Source organism: Apiospora marii, assembly GCF_038362585.1.
Source record: "Apiospora marii strain CBS 49790 chromosome Unknown utg000002l_segment0_segment0, whole genome shotgun sequence".
In the NCBI taxonomy this organism is placed as follows: domain Eukaryota; kingdom Fungi; phylum Ascomycota; class Sordariomycetes; order Amphisphaeriales; family Apiosporaceae; genus Apiospora; species Apiospora marii.
The window spans coordinates 5,397,272-5,414,481 of NW_027117373.1; the positions used below are offsets into that span (position 1 = coordinate 5,397,272).

General features: G+C 50.9%; 7 protein-coding genes across 7 annotated transcripts; 3 read left to right on the forward strand and 4 right to left on the reverse strand.

Annotated features, from left to right (window-relative positions):
- Positions 1-169: 169 nt before the first annotated feature.
- PG985_003421 (uncharacterized protein) lies at positions 170-1,322 on the reverse strand (the record flags this gene model as incomplete). Its single annotated transcript, XM_066823190.1, has 3 exons — positions 170-217; positions 423-789; positions 865-1,322. 3 exons carry the CDS (start codon positions 1,320-1,322, stop codon positions 170-172), a joined length of 873 nt encoding a protein of 290 aa, XP_066690622.1.
- Positions 1,323-2,818: 1,496 nt separating this feature from the next.
- On the forward strand, positions 2,819-4,092 carry PG985_003422 (uncharacterized protein; the record flags this gene model as incomplete). Its single annotated transcript, XM_066823191.1, has 2 exons — positions 2,819-3,563; positions 3,719-4,092. The coding sequence occupies 2 exons, from the start codon at positions 2,819-2,821 to the stop codon at positions 4,090-4,092; spliced, it is 1,119 nt and encodes a 372-aa protein (XP_066690623.1).
- Positions 4,093-4,162: 70 nt separating this feature from the next.
- On the reverse strand, positions 4,163-6,890 carry PG985_003423 (uncharacterized protein; the record flags this gene model as incomplete). Its single annotated transcript, XM_066823192.1, has 2 exons — positions 4,163-5,830; positions 5,886-6,890. The coding sequence occupies 2 exons, from the start codon at positions 6,888-6,890 to the stop codon at positions 4,163-4,165; spliced, it is 2,673 nt and encodes an 890-aa protein (XP_066690624.1).
- Positions 6,891-8,851: 1,961 nt separating this feature from the next.
- PG985_003424 (uncharacterized protein) lies at positions 8,852-9,512 on the forward strand (the record flags this gene model as incomplete). The annotated part of the gene is made up of 3 exons (XM_066823193.1): positions 8,852-8,920; positions 9,037-9,390; positions 9,471-9,512. 3 exons carry the CDS (start codon positions 8,852-8,854, stop codon positions 9,510-9,512), a joined length of 465 nt encoding a protein of 154 aa, XP_066690625.1.
- A 428-nt stretch (positions 9,513-9,940) lies between these two features.
- On the reverse strand, positions 9,941-11,604 carry PG985_003425 (L-asparaginase precursor; the record flags this gene model as incomplete). Its single annotated transcript, XM_066823194.1, has 3 exons — positions 9,941-10,728; positions 10,816-11,386; positions 11,482-11,604. 3 exons carry the CDS (start codon positions 11,602-11,604, stop codon positions 9,941-9,943), a joined length of 1,482 nt encoding a protein of 493 aa, XP_066690626.1.
- A 523-nt stretch (positions 11,605-12,127) lies between these two features.
- PG985_003426 (uncharacterized protein) lies at positions 12,128-12,599 on the forward strand (the record flags this gene model as incomplete). Its single annotated transcript, XM_066823195.1, has 2 exons — positions 12,128-12,231; positions 12,272-12,599. The coding sequence occupies 2 exons, from the start codon at positions 12,128-12,130 to the stop codon at positions 12,597-12,599; spliced, it is 432 nt and encodes a 143-aa protein (XP_066690627.1).
- A 2,487-nt stretch (positions 12,600-15,086) lies between these two features.
- PG985_003427 (uncharacterized protein) lies at positions 15,087-15,835 on the reverse strand (the record flags this gene model as incomplete). Its single annotated transcript, XM_066823196.1, has 2 exons — positions 15,087-15,452; positions 15,509-15,835. The coding sequence occupies 2 exons, from the start codon at positions 15,833-15,835 to the stop codon at positions 15,087-15,089; spliced, it is 693 nt and encodes a 230-aa protein (XP_066690628.1).
- Between the last annotated feature and the right edge of the window lie 1,375 nt (positions 15,836-17,210).

Here is a 17,210-nt window from a genome sequence, read left to right on the forward strand (position 1 = left end):
TACGGCCAAGCCTTCTGTCGTTACACTGCGCCATCACAATCAAAGGCATTGGCCATCTGAACGTGAATGTCAGCAAAACATGCAGCGGTATAGAAACCAACTAGGGTAAATGATAGAATTCGGGGGGCAAGCAAACCAAGGGAGAGAGAAAACCACTTACACCACTCATTCAGCACAGAGCAAGTCCCTGACGCGCAGGACGTCGGTCCCGTGTAGCCTATGTCGGTTTTCGTCAGCATGATCCAGTTGAACCATTTTCTTCAACAGTAAGAGATGGGTTGGAGTGTTTGTCTCTTACCGCTGCCAGCACACTGTCCATACTTGGTCTGGCCCACCCCACCCGGCGCCGCCGTCGTACTCGGGGCAGGTGCCGTCGTAGTCGAACCAGCCTTCGAAGTCGTAGAGGTCGGCCCGGTACTTACTGGCGGCGCAGCAGTAGTAGTCGTCGGCGCCGGAGACGTCCCGCTACCACTGCCAATCGCCGTGTTGATGTTGCCCGTCTCAATGTAGACGCCCGAAAAGTAGATGTCCTCGACGGCGTCGGGATACCCGCTCCTCGGCAGCTCCAGCACGCCCACGTGGAAACCGGCGCCGTTGCTCGAGGTGCTGGCCGAGACGGGGGCGATGACGCGGGTCAGGGGGTCGCCGCCCGTCGAGTGCCAGAAGCCCACCGTGTTGCCGCTGAAGTCGATCTCGTAGGCCACGTTGTGCCAGACGTCGGCGTCCCAGTTGACGCTCCATTTGGTCTGGCCGTCCACCATCCACCGGAGGAGAGGATCGGTCGTGCCTCTGTTGCATTATACAGCATGGTATTTAGTAAAAGTTGCATATAGCATACGTTTTAGGGACTGGATTGACACTCACGCGGCTCCGCTCAGCCAGCCGGCCTTCATCTCAGTAAAGTGGCTCTCGAAGAACGCAATCTGGTGCTCGCGCGTCTGGGCCGGCGGGTTCACGTCGGACCGCTTCATGCTGAAGTGGTAGTACACCTTGCCCTGGTTGATGGCCGCGGTGGTCTGCGGGATCAGCTCGATGCGGCGCATGTTCTGGCCGTTCCAGTACGCCGTCGAGTCGAGCGTGAGCTTAGCCCCCTGCTTCGAGGTCGAATCGGCCGGGTTCTTGAAGCTGGGCGACAGGTTGACGTAGTCGGTCACGGCGCCGCTGCCGTGGATGTAGTACTGGTAGGGCCCGACCTGGCTGCCCCAGGACCACTTGTTGAGGTCCGTGGCCGAGGAGAGGTCGTTGAACCGGCCGTCCCAGATGACCGTCCCGGCCGAGACGGCGGCGGCCAGATAGGCCACGACAAGCGAAGAGAGGGTCATGTTGTTGTTGTGAGCCTAGGCTGATGGATGATAAGGAAAGCGGCGCAATCAGGAGCAGTAAGCACACAGTGTCTTTCTAGAGGAGCCAACTTGGGTATTGATATAGGCGTCTCTTGAGGCTACTGGTGGATACAGAGCCCGCAACAGTGCAGCCCACCTGAGGGTTCGTGCCGTGGTGCTAACGGCCCGTTGACGCCGGCTACGTTCCGTGATTGAAAATGGCAAGCTCGCTCCCAAGTGACCGGCATGGTATCCATTTTTAAACGAAGCCGCACAGCCCAAAACGTGTGGATGAGCCCGGACAATCGTACGAACAAGTAAGTCAGGGATACGATCAGAGAATATCTGCATGGGACTTCAGGGGGTATGGATGAGAAGCAGAATTGCCATATTCTCATCGGACTCTTTGTTGTCTGGCTACTAGGTAGTTGAGGAGCGGCGAATTTAGATCAGGGGGGTGATGCCCGGCAGGGGTGCGTCGAATCCCCACCATGCCATGCAGACCGCTCGCTGGATAGCGCCGGCCAAGAATATGCACGAATCAAGGGTCCGCATGAGCAGCTCGCACGTCTCAATATGGACGGCGATTTGTGGGAGCCGCGGGGGTCAGGTTCCGAGAAGTGCCATCACCACTGTTGTCACGGACGTAACCATCGCCTTTGCTGCGCGGGCAAAAGATTCGAAACAGAGACTGGTTTCTCTCATCATCAGGTAAGACTCGGTTTCTTCTTGCCAATGATGCGGAAGCAGCCACGCGATCACCAAGAATCAGGATCCACCGCTCATTACTACAACATTTTGTCTTCACCAGCTTTGTTCAATAGTCTCCTTCCCCGTACGATTACAGAAAAGAAGAGCATGGGCACGGGCAACGCTTTCATGGACGAGTCTTAGGAGCGGGCTATCCTCGGGACTAGGTATTCGCAAGTTCGCTGTACCATAGGTTAGGGGATAGCCATAAGGTTAACTCCTTGAAATAACTCCTCTCCGGCTCCATTGTCAAGGCTGAATCATGGGACCAAAAGTTACCGAACCTTACAGCCTTGACTTAAGCTGAACAAAAAGCAATGTGTTAGTCGTGGGGGCGGGCTTCTCATCAATGAAGTCGCTGTTATAAGGCTGTAATAAGTCTGTCCTGAGAATGGAGCACTCGCTGTTACTCGGGTTCCTCACTCTTCTGACTGTCTCTTGCAATTCTCTCTATGGTTGAATCACACTTGGATGGTACGCCATCTCGAGGCAACGGAAACAGTGACATTCACCCGTTGTCGAGTACGACAGGCGTGGCATCATGCAAGAACCAGGATCCGTATAGCACGCTCGAAGTCTCGTACCCCGATCCATGGGAGAAAGTGGTCGTCCCGACAGCAGCTGAAAAGATCCCAACTGCTCCCCATGACGGCGGCCCGGCTTTCGAGCTCGACGGCTCAGGAAATATTTCCGCCACAGAGCCCACAAAAGACCTCCTGAAATGACATGGACGGTCTAGATGTGGGATGTCATCCGCAGCGTTTCGGATACTCGTGGTGGTGTTGGCCCTATTGGTATTGGGCGCTATCGCTGGTGGTATTGCTGGCGGAGTCCTGCACCGGGAATCCAAGTCCAGCGCCATCTCACCGACGCCCACACCATCCTCCGGCGATAGAACTCCGAACTCCTCCCAACTCAGCGCTGTCAGTTGGACCGATTCTTCGAACAAGAAGCACGAGGTCGTTTTCTACCAGCGGGACGGGAAGCTGTGGCTCAACCAGAACAACGATGGCTCCGCAAATTGGACTGGCCACAACATCGAGTCCCTGCTGCTTCCAGGTACCACCGTCCCGTTAAACCCGAAGCAGGACACCCCGTTGGCCGGCGTCGTCGCCCGGGCTACCGAAGATCCGGTGGTTTATCTGTACTACCTCGACGCCGATAACAAAATTCGCGACATACGCACCACGGATGCTACATCCAACATGTGGGTCACGGGTGAATTATGGAACGTGACGCATTCCGCAGTGCCCAATACCGCGTTAGCAGCCCTCGCGCATTACTGCCCAGCGGGCTGCCTGAACCAGAATATAATCGCCTTCCAAAGCAACGACCTGGCCCCGGGGGCGCTGTGGTGGGCGAGCGGACGAGACTGGTCCAAGAAGGCATACCTTGTCAGTGCGGACCCGGCCTCAGGCCTGGGAATGTTTCGGACACCGCAGATGGATGAGATATCGGGGAAGCCTGATGACAAGAAGATGACACAGGCACGTCTTTTGTACCACCGAGACGGGCTAATTGAGAATTGGCTATTCAACGAAAAAGGGAGACTTCGGCTGGAAATTCAGTGAGAAAGACCCTCCCCCCACATCCCACCCCTTTTCTCATCCCGCTCGCCAATTCGGTCTTTCCTTCTAACTGTTCAGGCGACCCCGGCGGAATCATCGAAAACGTACCTTACGCCCAGCGGCTCACCGTGGCGGACACGGCCGGCAACGCCCTCGGCCTGGCCCTCGCACTGGACCGGAACAGCGGCGATATCAAAGCAAGTTTCCTCCCGATGACGGGCCAGTGGACCGTGGCGCCCAAGGACAGGGCGAACCGGAACCTAAAGACGCGATTCGAAAACGAGGCCGGCTCCACAACCGAAAACAAGCCGGATGGGCCGCCGCTTACCGCCATCGCCTCAAGCACTGCGGGCTCATTGTATACGCTGTCGGGTGACAGTTCCCATATCAACCAGTATAGTTGGTCCAACTCTGGACCGGAGAGATTCAGTTTCAGTGGGCCGGTATTCTAATGGATTACATTATATAGTCATTTTAGAGTGGGCTTGGCTTGCGCCATGGGCCAAGAGTAACTACTTGTACTTAAAGCTTCTTGAACACGTGCGCAAACACCTCGCGACTCTTCAGCAGGTTCGTCACCCTCAGCCTCTCGTTATCCAGATGCGCCGAGTCGCTCGCCTGCCCACAAGGCAAGTGCGCGGCGGGGGCCCCAAACTCCTTCTCCAGGAACCGGATCGCCGGGATCGAGCCGCCCTCGCGGATATACAGCGGCTTCCGCAGCTTTTCACCGCCGACGGCCGCCGCGGCCGGCTTAGCCGTTGACTCCTGCGACTCCGGCTCTTCTCCGTTGTCGAAGAGGCTCGGACCCCACGCCTGCATGATGGCTTCCTCGAGCGTCCGGAAGATGGCGTTGTCCGGGTCGCCCAGCCACGGCTCGGCCTTGTTGTCGATCTTGACCGTCAGGTCGTTCTCGGACTCGAGCAGGTCGAACTCGTTGCGCAGGTACGTCTGGAGAGACTGGATGATGTCGTCGAGCTCCTGGCCGGGCACCAGCCGGAAGCTGATATGGGAGCTGGCGTGGCTGCTGACCAGACTGCCGTCGGGGCCTGATACCTTAAATCGGTGGATGGTCAGGTTGGGTTCGCGCCATCGTGCCATTAGAGAAGTCTTGAGGTCCGAGGCCGACTTGTTCTCGGCCGGGCTCTGGTTGATGAGCACCGTAGTGATGTTATCGAATCGAGCCTCTTCCTCGGGCGTCAGTGGCAGAATGCCCTCGTAGAAGCCAGGAATCAAAATCCGGTTGCGTGGCCCCTTGAGTTTGGAGATCAGTGTGGTCAGGTCGGTTAGAGGCTCGTTAATCATGTATGATCCGTCCACACCCGAATGAAGATCGGGGTTCTTCGACTCCACGCATACGGTAGCGTGTAGAACACCTCGAAGGCCATATGTCAAGCAAGGTGTTATGTCGTTCAACCAGTAGCTGTTGGCCAGCAAGATGTAGTCGATGTGTCCGATCTTATCTTTGTTCTGGCGAACAGTCTCCTGGAAGCCCCGAGAACCCGACTCTTCTTCTCCCTCAATGAGAAAAACGACATCTGAATCCAAGGCTTTGGATTGCATGAGATCCGTCAATGCATAGAGTGCAGCCATGGTGGGCCCCTTGTTGTCACTGACACCACGGCCGTAGAGATAGCCGTTCGTCCCTTTAAGCTGGAAGGGGTCTGTGTTCCAGCTGCCCTTCCTCGAGTCGGCGGGAACAACGTCGTAGTGGCCGTAGAACAGAATCCGCTTGCGCTTTTCTGCCGGCTCAAGCTTCCCGCTGAACTTGGCAAAGACGACGGGATGGTGAAGGTTGTCGTCCGCGCTCAGCATCTCCACATCACCGCCGTGCTTACGGAACAATGTGCGAAGAAACGTGGCGCCTCGTCGGCAATCTTCTGCATACTCGGGCCGGGAGGAAATGGTCTTGAATGACACGAAGTCCCTCAGACTCGAGATCATCATGTCCTCGTCCACCACGGGCGAGGGCTGCTCTGTAGTCTCCGTTGCCGGGGGGTTCTTGACCACCCACACGGCTACCGTGTTGTCGTTGGCGCCCGTGATGAAGACTTCGCGACCCTCGTAGTTGGAAACAGCGCAAGCCAGGATTTTGCCCTCGTGAGCCTTCCATTGCGTCAGGAGCTGGTACTTCTGGCTGACGTTTTGCGAGCAATCAACCTGGTACTGGCCATAGTGCGCTGTGCTGTGTTTCTGTTCGTCGGCGTTTAGCATGGTACGCCACGTTGGGAAGAGGAATTGAACTTACGCTTGCGGTTCCTGTTGAGCCGGCACTCCACAAGTAGCCCCAGCCCATCTGCAGCGCCATAACGTCGCCCTTGTGAGCATTGATGACGCGCAGCTTCTGCTTTGTATCCAGATCCCAGAGCTCAACGATGCCGCTAAGCTTGCCGCTATACAGAAAGGACCCGTCGATGCTGAGAGACATGACCGACTCGGCATTATCTTCGCCAAGGCACATGATCTCCCGAAGACCATTGAGGGTCCCATCAGGCCCAACCTCGTTTCCACCCAGCTGCCAGACCTTGATGGTCCCGTCGCCACCGCCCGAAATCAGAACGTCGTCTTCAGGGTCCACATAGGCGGTCACACCGCGTGCCATCAGCATGCAGAAAACGTATCCGTAGTGGGCATATTGTTTGATTGCTCTTCGATCGGTCTCGACGACGGTATGCGATCGGGGGATCAGGTCGTATCGCTCGTCGGTGGGACGTGGTGTGCTCGCGCCGCCCACAGCCCGCGAGTCGAAGAAGCGGTGGTTTCGGCGATCGGGGTGGCTTGTAGAATCTTGGGCAACCACACGGCTGGCGTCGTTGAGCGCAGCCCATTGTATGGTCGTATTCTGGGCGCCGTAGTAGACGGTCTGGTGCTGTGAAGAATACGATACGGAGAAGATGTCGCCAAAGGAATCCCACGTGCTGTAGATCTCGTACTTGCGGGTCATGGAGCTGGGGCACCAGACGTTGACAATGGGGTCGCTGGCGCTCGAGAAGAGAAGGGACTCGTCGTCGGACAGGAAGAGGCACATGACACTGCGCTTGTGGGCCTGGATGCGGTGGATGGGCTGGAAGGTGGCCAGGGACCATACCACGATCTCGCCATCTTGAGTGCCGGCATAGATACGGTCGTTGCCTACCACGAGGGCCAGGACGGAGCTGTCGTGCTTGAGGACATGGTTCAGTTCAGGCGTAGTGTGCGGCGGCACTTCAACAGCAGGAGCCGACGCATTCGGGGTGACGGTGGTGGCCGGCATCGGTGGTGGAGGGGCTGCTGCTGTCGACACTTCGAATGACTGAACTTGGGTTGAACGAACTGTCAGTTTCTGCGAGAGACGACGGGGGGTATCACGAGAGGTGTTATGTATGTAAGTTTCTTCCAAGACAAATTGAGTAAGTTACAAGTGCAGAAGGCAGGTTGCAAGAGGCCATTCCATTTGCACGACGGTGTAGAAGCCCGCACCAAATAATCCAGTCAATTGGAGCTGGAATGATGTGATGCGACAGCCGCTACTGGGCAAGCTGTCAAGGCCCAGGCAAGCGCATGTCACCCACACCCCCACCCCCTGCAGCAGCAGCACAGCGCCTGCCACCCTAGCACCTAGTGCCTGGGAATCAGTGGGGCCGGCTACCAGCTCTGGACCCCTGAGTTGGGACTTGAGACTTCTTCTGGCGCATCTCGTCGGCTGCTCCCGGGATACAGCTTCCTTGTTCTTATCCGCCTCCAGTTCAGGAACGAGCCTACAAGATGTGTGAGACGATGCACTTACTCGGGTACTGCGATCTCCATCCGCCTTGCTTCTGCATGCCCTCTTCGTCTTGGATCCTCTGGCAACCTTGACAACCCCCAGGCTCTTGCATACTCACTCGTCCCTTGGCCATGATGCAATTATGGCGCGTATGGCAACTCTGGAAGACCGAGGGAAAAATTGATAAGAAGCAGATGGGATTCTAGCCCAACAAGGACTCTGTGTTCAGACAATGGTGAGATCACTCCTGCTCAACAACGCTTCGGACGTGATGTATGCTGCTAGCAATAAGTGTCGGATACACAGCAGCACGGCCAGACGTTTGTTGCCCTCCAAGGAAATTTGGCTCTGGCAGCATGAGGGACTGGTGGCTTATATGCAAATCAGATATGAAAACAAAAAAACAAATACACCGCCAAAACAACGTTTACCAAGAAGTCCAAGTCGGCAGCGGGTTGGCCTTGTGCGATGAAATAATTCGCCAATGAAGGTAAGACGCCTGCGCATCAAACACGGGTGAGCTTCACCGCCAGTAGCCAATATGTATTCAGGGATATTGCGGCCTGGCAGGCAACATGTATCTGGTGAAACTATGCATCGACCAACCTATGTGGTGCCTGGATCTCAATCATATGCGCGTGTGTGCTCAAGCAAACACTGAATCTGGGCTGATGAAAACAGCAGTACCTGCGCGGCTGCAGTCAGATCAATGTGCGTCGCATACGCTGCATGTTGGAAGAAGCATGTCTCACTTCCGATTACTGGGCGTCGTTTACTTGATACCTTGCCGCCGTATACCATCTCCGATCAAGATAAGCATTCCGGTACGTATGGAGAACAGGAGCGATGGAATACTCGTCACAAACGTCAATGTTGGCTGCCACCCTATAGCGAATTTTTGCAGTTGAGTCTGTCAAAAACCTCAAGTTGCCATGGCGTATGTTGCTGCCCCGGTACGTACTGCTACAGTTAAGGCGGGCGTGGGGTAACCAGAGCTGCGGGTAGCCTAAGCCCTTGGAGAGTGTGCAAGTGGGGCTACCCATCGGCACCACGGACAAGAAACGACCGCTTACCTCCGATGGTCATGGCCCGTGCGCAACAATTTTCTCGCCCGCTCCAGTCAGGTCAGGCCTTGCAAAATAATCGGCCAGCCTGAGCATGACCATGATATCAGCAGTTTGATTTTTGATCCGACAAACTCCATCCCGACGACGACAAGACTGCCGCCCCAACGTCGCATCTTTCGAGACCACCCACCAGCTCGCGTCGCACTGCAATAACTATCGAACATACCAATCTGCTCTCCTCGATCCCGACAATCGAATTCGGGAGATAGCCTGCCGCTGCGACATCGCAATTGAAGCGCGCAATCGTACCCAGGAGACGGCTTTTTTTCTTTACGTCGACCTTCCTCGACACTCGCCTCGTTTTTTTCCTGTTCTGGAACTATTCAAATATAACCAACCACAATGGATCACACACGAGACCCTTGCCCTTATGTCATTCTGAATGACTTCGGAGGTGCCTTTGCCATGGGTGTATGTCATGCTTCTCTCTCTATCGTCTTATCTGAACACTCGCCACAGGCTCAATTTCGGTCTTAGCCTCCTGGGGAAAACGTCTAGCCCAGTCAACTAACTTGTCGTCTCGGTAGGCAATTGGTGGAACCATATGGCACGGCATCAAGGGCTTCCGCAACAGCCCCATGGGCGAGCGACGGATAGGCGCCATCACAGCCATCAAGGCGCGTGCACCAGTGTTAGGCGGCAACTTCGGCGTGTGGGGTGGCCTCTTCTCGACATTCGACTGCGCCGTGAAGGGCATCCGCAAGAAGGAGGACCCCTACAACGCCATCATCGCCGGTTTCTTCACCGGTGGCTCCCTGGCTATCCGCGGTGGTTACAAGGCGGCGCGGAACGGTGCCATTGGATGTGCGGTGCTACTCGCCGTTATCGAGGGCGTCGGTATCGGATTCCAGAGGCTGATGGCCGGTTCAACAAAATTAGAGGTACGTTTTGCGACGAGGAAGCTCGGCTGGGTTGTTTTCTTTCGTTCCTGTATGCTGACCGTGAATCGCAACTTGGGTAGGTACCCGCACCGCCACCGAATGCCGAGAAGGCTCTGGCATAGTTTGTCGAAATGGCCGTGAATTGAAGGCCGTACCAACTTGTAGCATCGCCACGGCCGGGGACCTACAATCGCCACTCTACTCATTTGATATATACATATGACGTCGCTCCCTCCGATCACTCCCGCAGCTGTACATGCTAGATCCGGGGGGCAGCGTCGATCTAGGCCGCTTCGCTGGACATCGGGCTCAGGAAGAGGCGGCCTGGTTTTGTAGGAATAGACGGGAGAATGGGACAGGAATGGGAGAGTCACGCTTCGATGGCCACCACTTCTTCCTGATGTATTATTGGAGGCAAACACCAGCATCCAACACGACTTTAGACCAACATAATGACAAACCTCAGATCATGTCTATGACTTTCGAACAAAGCTCCGTGATCGACCGCTCTCAAGTCTAGGATTCTACACTAGGCACATTCTCTAAGCCCCTACTCATGACCCTTCTCCGAGCGTGGCGATCGAGCCTGCTTGCGTACCAAGTCGTGTTCATCCGAGACATGATCCCAAATCTTCATGACATGCTTCCCTTCGTCATCGATCCAGGCGCGGAACATGCCCCCGCAGTTGAAGTCTTGCAATATCTGGCTTGACACTACGATACTGCCACCACTACCACGCTGGTGGTCATCTGCTTGTTCTTCATCTTCTACCACCCGGACGACGCTCTCAATGCCAATCATGCCCCCTTCACCTTCGCCCGTCTTGCCCCAGCGGTTCCCCGCGCTCTGTTGCAGGTCGCCCCCGCGGCCCGCGACCCGGCGGAGCGCCTCGGCGGCCGGGATTGCGGCCCAGCGCGCCATGGAAGCGACGGCGTGCGCTGCGGCGAGACGCAGGAAGGAATCGCCGTTGCCCGTGCCCGAGAGCGCGACAGACCTTTTCACTGTCGTCGCTGCCTGCTCTCCCGCGGCAAGGGGCGCGTAGTGACGGGGTGGAAGGCAGTCCGAGAACAGGCCACCTACGAAGCCGGTACCCAGATCAATCGCTCGTCCTGTCGGAAGATGTCTCCACCAGTCGGGTGCGAAATTTCTGAGCAATCCGGCTGCCCGTCCAGTCAGGCTGCTTGTCGAGTCGATTTTCTGTTTCTCGCTCCACTCTTCGGCCCAAAAGCCGGCGCCGACAGACGGGGTGTCGCCGATGCGGCCCGTCAGCTTGTTGGTCATGCCACCTGTACTTGTCGCACAGCACAGGACGCCGTCGGAATCGAGCGCTACGGCGCCTTCAGGACCATGGAAGTCAGCAAACCCAGTTCGGCGATCTCCATTCCCTGAAGATCCTCCCAAAACAAGGATGGTTCAAAACTTACCACACGTTCCCTGTGGGAGATACTCATCCGGGCTCCAGGTCGCGGAATGTATGCGCGGAGCCTTCTTCTCCCGCTCCAGCGCCCGCACGTGCTCGTCCCAGCGCGTCTGCGTGAAGAAATAGCCCTGTTCGACGAGCTCGAGCCCGTACTTCTCCGCCAGGATCTCGGCGGACCGGCCGTGGATCAAGGTATGCCCCTGTGCCGAGGGGATATCCAAGTCGGGCCCATCAGCACCGTCCCCGGATGCGGTCGCCCAGCCCAGATCCGACTTCCCCGCCAAGTCGTCGTCGCCGTGCTCCAGCATCTTCCGGGCCAGCAGGATCGGGTTCCGGACGCGGCGCAGGCCGGTGACGCCGACCCCGCGCTTGGCGGCGCCCCGGGAGACCATGATGGAGGCCTCGAGCTCGTTGACGCCGTCGCGCGTGAAGACGGCGCCGTGGCCCGAGTTGAACAGCGGGTTGTTCTCGAGGAGCGTCACGGCGTGCACCGCGATCTCCAGCGCCGTTGGGTCGCGTTGGCTCCCGCCCTTGGTGGGGATGGGGGTGTACATGTACTCCTCGGTTTGCGATGTCTGAAGAAAGATAACAAATTGCGCGTTGGTTAAGCAATCACATTACAGTGCCTTACTATGGTCGAGTCGGCGTGCATATACGGGGAGCGACTTACGATAGTTAGTAGGGCTTCACGGTACTGACGGTACTTCTCGGACGACATGTTGTCGGGCTGGATGTTGCCGGCGCCGCCATGGATGATAAGCCGAGGAACGGCCTTGGGAGTCTTGTAGTGCATTGTGAAAATTTGCCAGATTGGCTGATAAAGTGTTTTGATTTAAGAGTATTGACAGGAATGTGTCTTCGCTCATTGCAAGTCTGGATACATCAGATACAGAGAGTGGGTGAGAGCAGGATGTTGTGAGTGTGCTACCGATTCAGGGCCTTCCTAATCTGGGCCGCCGATAATGGCTATGTCAGGGGACAGCCGGTGTGGACCGGCCGCTAACGGCCATCTCCAAATGGCTCAAAAAGACAGGGGGATACTAAATACTTGATACCTAGATAAAAGGAATCTTCCCATTTACAAGCCGACACAGACGTAATAGTCTAGCCAAAGAGATTGACAATCACTACCCACCGCGGGGTTCCATTTATAAAAGCTGGATAACTCGATACCATACTCCTGGCTGATGCTCCAGCACCCGTCTCCCGAAGCCACCTTGTGCCATTTTTGGCACGACACAATCACTCCATGCTGGTATTGGCCAGGTGCATCCGGAGTCGGCATCGGTACCACGGGGAACCCAGCTGGGTTCGGCATGACAGGGGCCAAGGTGGAGGTGGAAGGTTGTTCTGTCGGGGTCGAAGGGGCTGTGGTGGTCGGTGAATTCGAAGAACCACCGCCAGACAGGGGTGCCACGCAGTACGCGGCGCCCCCACGAGGTCGCCGTCACACGTCGTAGTCCCCAGCGAAGGGTTGGCGGCGGTAAACTCGCGGATCGAGAGGTAGTTGGACAGGCAGATTTGCGCGCATTGCAGCTCGCCGTGGACGTACCAGGCGCCACACATCAGGGTGGTATTCGTGGCAACGGCGGCACCCGGCGGCGGGGCTACGGACTGGGTAGCGTGACCTTTGCTGCCGCCCTTTGCCCCGTCGATGGGGACGTTGAAGCCCGGCGTGCCCGAGTAAGTGCCGCCGGGCGTAGAGACGCAGAGCGTGGAGCCCCACGAGGGGTCGGCCGCGTGCAAGTTGGAACAGTTGCGCTCGAGCTGGCTGTTGAAGATGATTAGGTCCAGTGTCGAAATTCCGGAATCGATGGCGGTGCCGGTACACGTGTCGCCGTCTTGCACGGTCCGCAGGGCGTCACACGGCAAAGGGAGGCAGAGATTGATTCCCTCACGGATGGCAGAGCAGTCCAAGATGTTCGGGTTCGTATAGAAAAGTGTTGAATGGGCTGTAGTACGATCGTACCGGTAGGTTAGGGTTTAATATAGTGTATTTATAATATATATCCTGTTTATTATAAAATAACTTATTAAGTTTTTTATATAAAGGATTTAATAATTTATACGCTTTATATATATAAAACCTTTATTATTAATTTTAATAACTTTTAAGTTAATAATATTAATATTAATAATTTTTTTTTAAAAGGGCAGCTCTCTTTTTTTAAACCTTTTTTTTATTCTTACTGTTTTATATATAAATATATTAAATTATTTAATTTCTTTATTTTTTCCCTTATACGGGTATTATTATAAAAATGTTTAATAATAGTTATATATTTTATATAAAAAATAAGAGAAAAAAAAAAAAAATATTATATAGTAATTCCACGCCGTTTATTTAATATATAAAGTAAGTTTTTTAATATATATTTTAATTTATATAATAAATTTATTTATATAAATAAATTATTTAAAGGCTATATTTAGGGATTTTTTAATAAAGGCGTTAATAAAGTTATTTCAATTATTAATTTAATAAATTTTAACGATCTTTTTTTTATATAATTTTTAAAGTAATATAATATTAATTATAAACCTTTTTTTATTCGTAATTCTAAGTTTAATAAAATATTTATAAAAAGATTATAAATTTATATAAAATATTATTAAAATATTTTAAAATTCGAAAATTTATATAATTTATTATAATATAAAATTTAAAACGATATTATTATTAACCTTTAATATTATATTATATAATTTACTTATTAATATATTTTAAATAACCCTTTTATATTTTATTAAACTTTAATAAATAATATTCCTTTAAATTTTAATTAATTTTTTATATAATTAATTTCTTATTTAATAAAAATAAAGTATTTAAATTAAAAAATAAGGTTTTTATTATTTATAAAGAAATTATTAATAAAAATATATATTTTTATATAATAAAGGTTAAAAGAAATATATTAAAATTCTATTATTAAATTTTTAGTTTATTAAGTGATTTATATATTTAAATATTTAATATTTTCTTTTTTAAAGGTTTAAATTAAAATAATATATATACTTTTTATATATTAAGAAATATATTATTAATTTTAATTAATTATTTAAAGGTTTATAATTTAAAATTAATTTATTTATTTATTTTATAAAAAAAAATATTATATAAATATAATAAAATTTCTTTTTTATTAAATTTAATAAATATTTATTTAATAAAAGTTTCTTTTAATTTTATATAGAATTTAATTTCTATTAATTTTTTTTTATTAAAAAAAGAAACGTTATAAAATTAAAGGTATTATTAATTTATATTACTATAATATTAAATTTTTTTAATTCGATTATTATATAAAATAAATATAAATTATATATTAAAATAATTATATTTAATTATTATATATAATATTTATAATATATTTTAAATTAATATAAATTAAATTTAACGAATTTATATAATAAAAAAAAATAATATAAAAAACCGTCCCTTTTAAAAATTAATTTTAAAACTTATAAAAGAATTTTATATATATATTTTATATAAATTAATTATATAATTAAATATATATTTATATAATATTATATAATTTTTTATATATTTTAAAATCTTAAATAAAAGTTAATTTAAAAATAAATAAAAATTATTAATTTTTTTTTAAGTTATTAAAAATTAAATAAAAATTTTATTTTTTTTATCGTTATATCTTTAAATTATAAGTTAAAATTTTTTATATAACTTTATATTTTTTTTTTACTTTTTATATAAATTATATTTTAAAAATATAATATTTATTAAATATTACTTATTATTATATAAATTTAAATATTTTTTAAGTGGTTAAATTATTAATTTTTTCGGTATTAAAAAAAGGACAAGTTTATATAAAGACTAGTATATAGTGACTTAAGATTTCAGGCTTGGAATCGCTTTAGCAGTCTTCAATCTAAAGGTGAGTGTAATGCTTATCGAGCGCAAACTGATTGCTGACAGTAGGAGGTTGGTGCGTTCCATTTGAATCACCGATGCCGACTTCCTGGATGCAGGATAGGCGGTATCCCTTGTCGTCAACTATGACAACAATGAATCCGACAGCGCCAGACGAGCCGTATCATCAAAGCCATTCATCGCAGACTGCCCAGTCTAGAGACTCAAGTCTCCAAGGGCAGTGCCTTCATCATGGTTTGGCGACGAAAGCAGGGACTTATGGGACACATTATACCTAGCAGACTTAGAATTTATTGGTTCAATCTTAGATGCCCGAGCTTGCTTTACAGAAACCTGACTCACACTCAGTGCCACGCAAGAAGCAGCCACATCGCTCAAGGCGCGTCCTTGTTCCAATTGGCTAACGAATGTTCCTCTTTGGGGAACTTGCGGAACATGTCGGCCAGCTTATCCATCGGCGCGGCCATCAAACCCATGACGGACTCAAAGGCCGGGTTCTCACCGGCACTGGGGTGGCTGCGCGTGGGCACAAAGTACTTGGTCCGTTGGAAGGTCTTGGCCAACGTCTCCGACTCGCCGTCACCCTTGGCGTTCAGGATGGCCTGCTCCAGCTCGGGCAGGTCCTCCTTCTCCTCCTCCTTGATGTGTAGCGACAGCGCCTGCCATAGCTCCTTCAGCTTGGGTACATGCTTGGGGTCGTCGCCCCGCAAATTCTGATACTCCTTCAACAGCTCTTTGATCTGTAGCAAAAGTCAGGACCTGGAAATCTGGGTTAAGGCGTGGCACGAGAAAATACCCGATGGTGCTGTGCCCGGTCTTTGTCCGCGAGCTGCTTGCCCTTCGAACCGATGTACTTCTCCATCGCCGGGTAGACAATCAGCTCCTCGGCGATAGAATGGCGCGCCAGCTCCCAAGTGAACTGGTTGCCATAGCGAGCGCGGTGGTCGGCATCATTGGTCAGGACGACCTCGTTGTAGTGCTCCTCGAGCTCTCGGTGGTCCTTGGTGATGACCTCGGTGATGGTGGACAGCGAGGCGATCCTCATACTCTTTGGCTTGTACGCAGACGCGAGAGCGGATTGTAAAGAGGCTCGAATGAGCGGGCGAAACCCTAGTAGTTGCATATTGGAAGCAGGAGAGTATGTGATGGGGTATTGGCAGCGCTGCGAGGGTCACAATTATCAGCACCTGAAACGGCAGGGACCTTTATATTACCAAGCATTGAACTTGCTTTATCTTGCTCAACAACCATGACAAACAGGAGGCTCTCCATTGGACTGGGAGACGTAGGAAGCGTAGCATCACCTTAATAATTTATTTTGGCCAATCGAAAGTTAAAAATTGTCAGTGGTCACCTCTCATCCTGTGTGCTATTGCATTGGTAAGAGCGGAGGCAGCCGATGATATCTCGATCTGGAATGATACGTGGTTGGGTCTCCAACTCTTGTCAGCATCCACGTACGGCAATTGGATCGTCAGCACTGCGAGGCCATTTGGTCACTATGAGGCCTTGAAGAAACTGGAGAGGGCAGACTGTCGCATACGGGGTGTTAGGTCCGGGCCGCTGTCACGATGAGGCCAGGGCCCCTCCGCCCGGAGCCAATCACACTTGGATCCATAATTCCTGTCGTCCCTGGTTATGTCGTCAGGATTCATTGGTTTCCCTATCTGGGTTCAGCCCTCACGACGTATTGCCAGCTTTCGACGGACAGCCGAAATACATCTGGTTGTGCTTATACGTAGTCCCGGAGGAGGACGGAGTTACTGTACCCCCAATCTCCTGTGTTGCTCTTCCAGGTCGTACTTTCCCGTATCTCTAGGCAAAATGCACTCGTTTACATCCTTTCCTGACGATGCTACCGAACAGCAGCATACTTGGGCGAATGGGGACACAAACGGGCCCCGATACTGTCGCATTCCCTTGTTGGTTGTAACGCACTTGCTGGCCCATACGAGTCACTTTCAGCTCCCTTAATTCTCACCGAATCGTGTGCAGAAAAGTGACACTGGGAGGCCGGAACAACCATTCTAGTCCGCCTAGCCGTAGTTTCCAACTGTACCCTTTCGACGTGGTGCGCGGTTCCAAATGGAATCAGAAATATCCAGTAACATAAAGTACTGTCTTTCTGCTACACTAGCTCAAAGGGTCTCACAGGCTGTTTCCAGTCCTGAGTTCTGTTGGCCCTTATTGTGCTGCGGAATTGGAACCGTCGCGTAAGTGGCACTGAAAGACGGGAATGGATGACGGACAGGCAGCTTGTGATACAGCCCATACCTATTATGGTGCGCAGAACCAGAGCCCGATGTGATGTTCCCACCTCTCCGCTTGTACCGATCCGACCTGGAGGCCGGTCACCTCGAAGCCTAATTCATCCAGCAGCGCATTAAAAAAAATTGCTTCATCCGCTGAGAGATTGAAGATACCCACGCGCTGTTGGAGCGCAGAGTCAGAAGAGTAGCAATGGCGCACTAGCGCTACTACTGTAGTGGGCCAGCCGA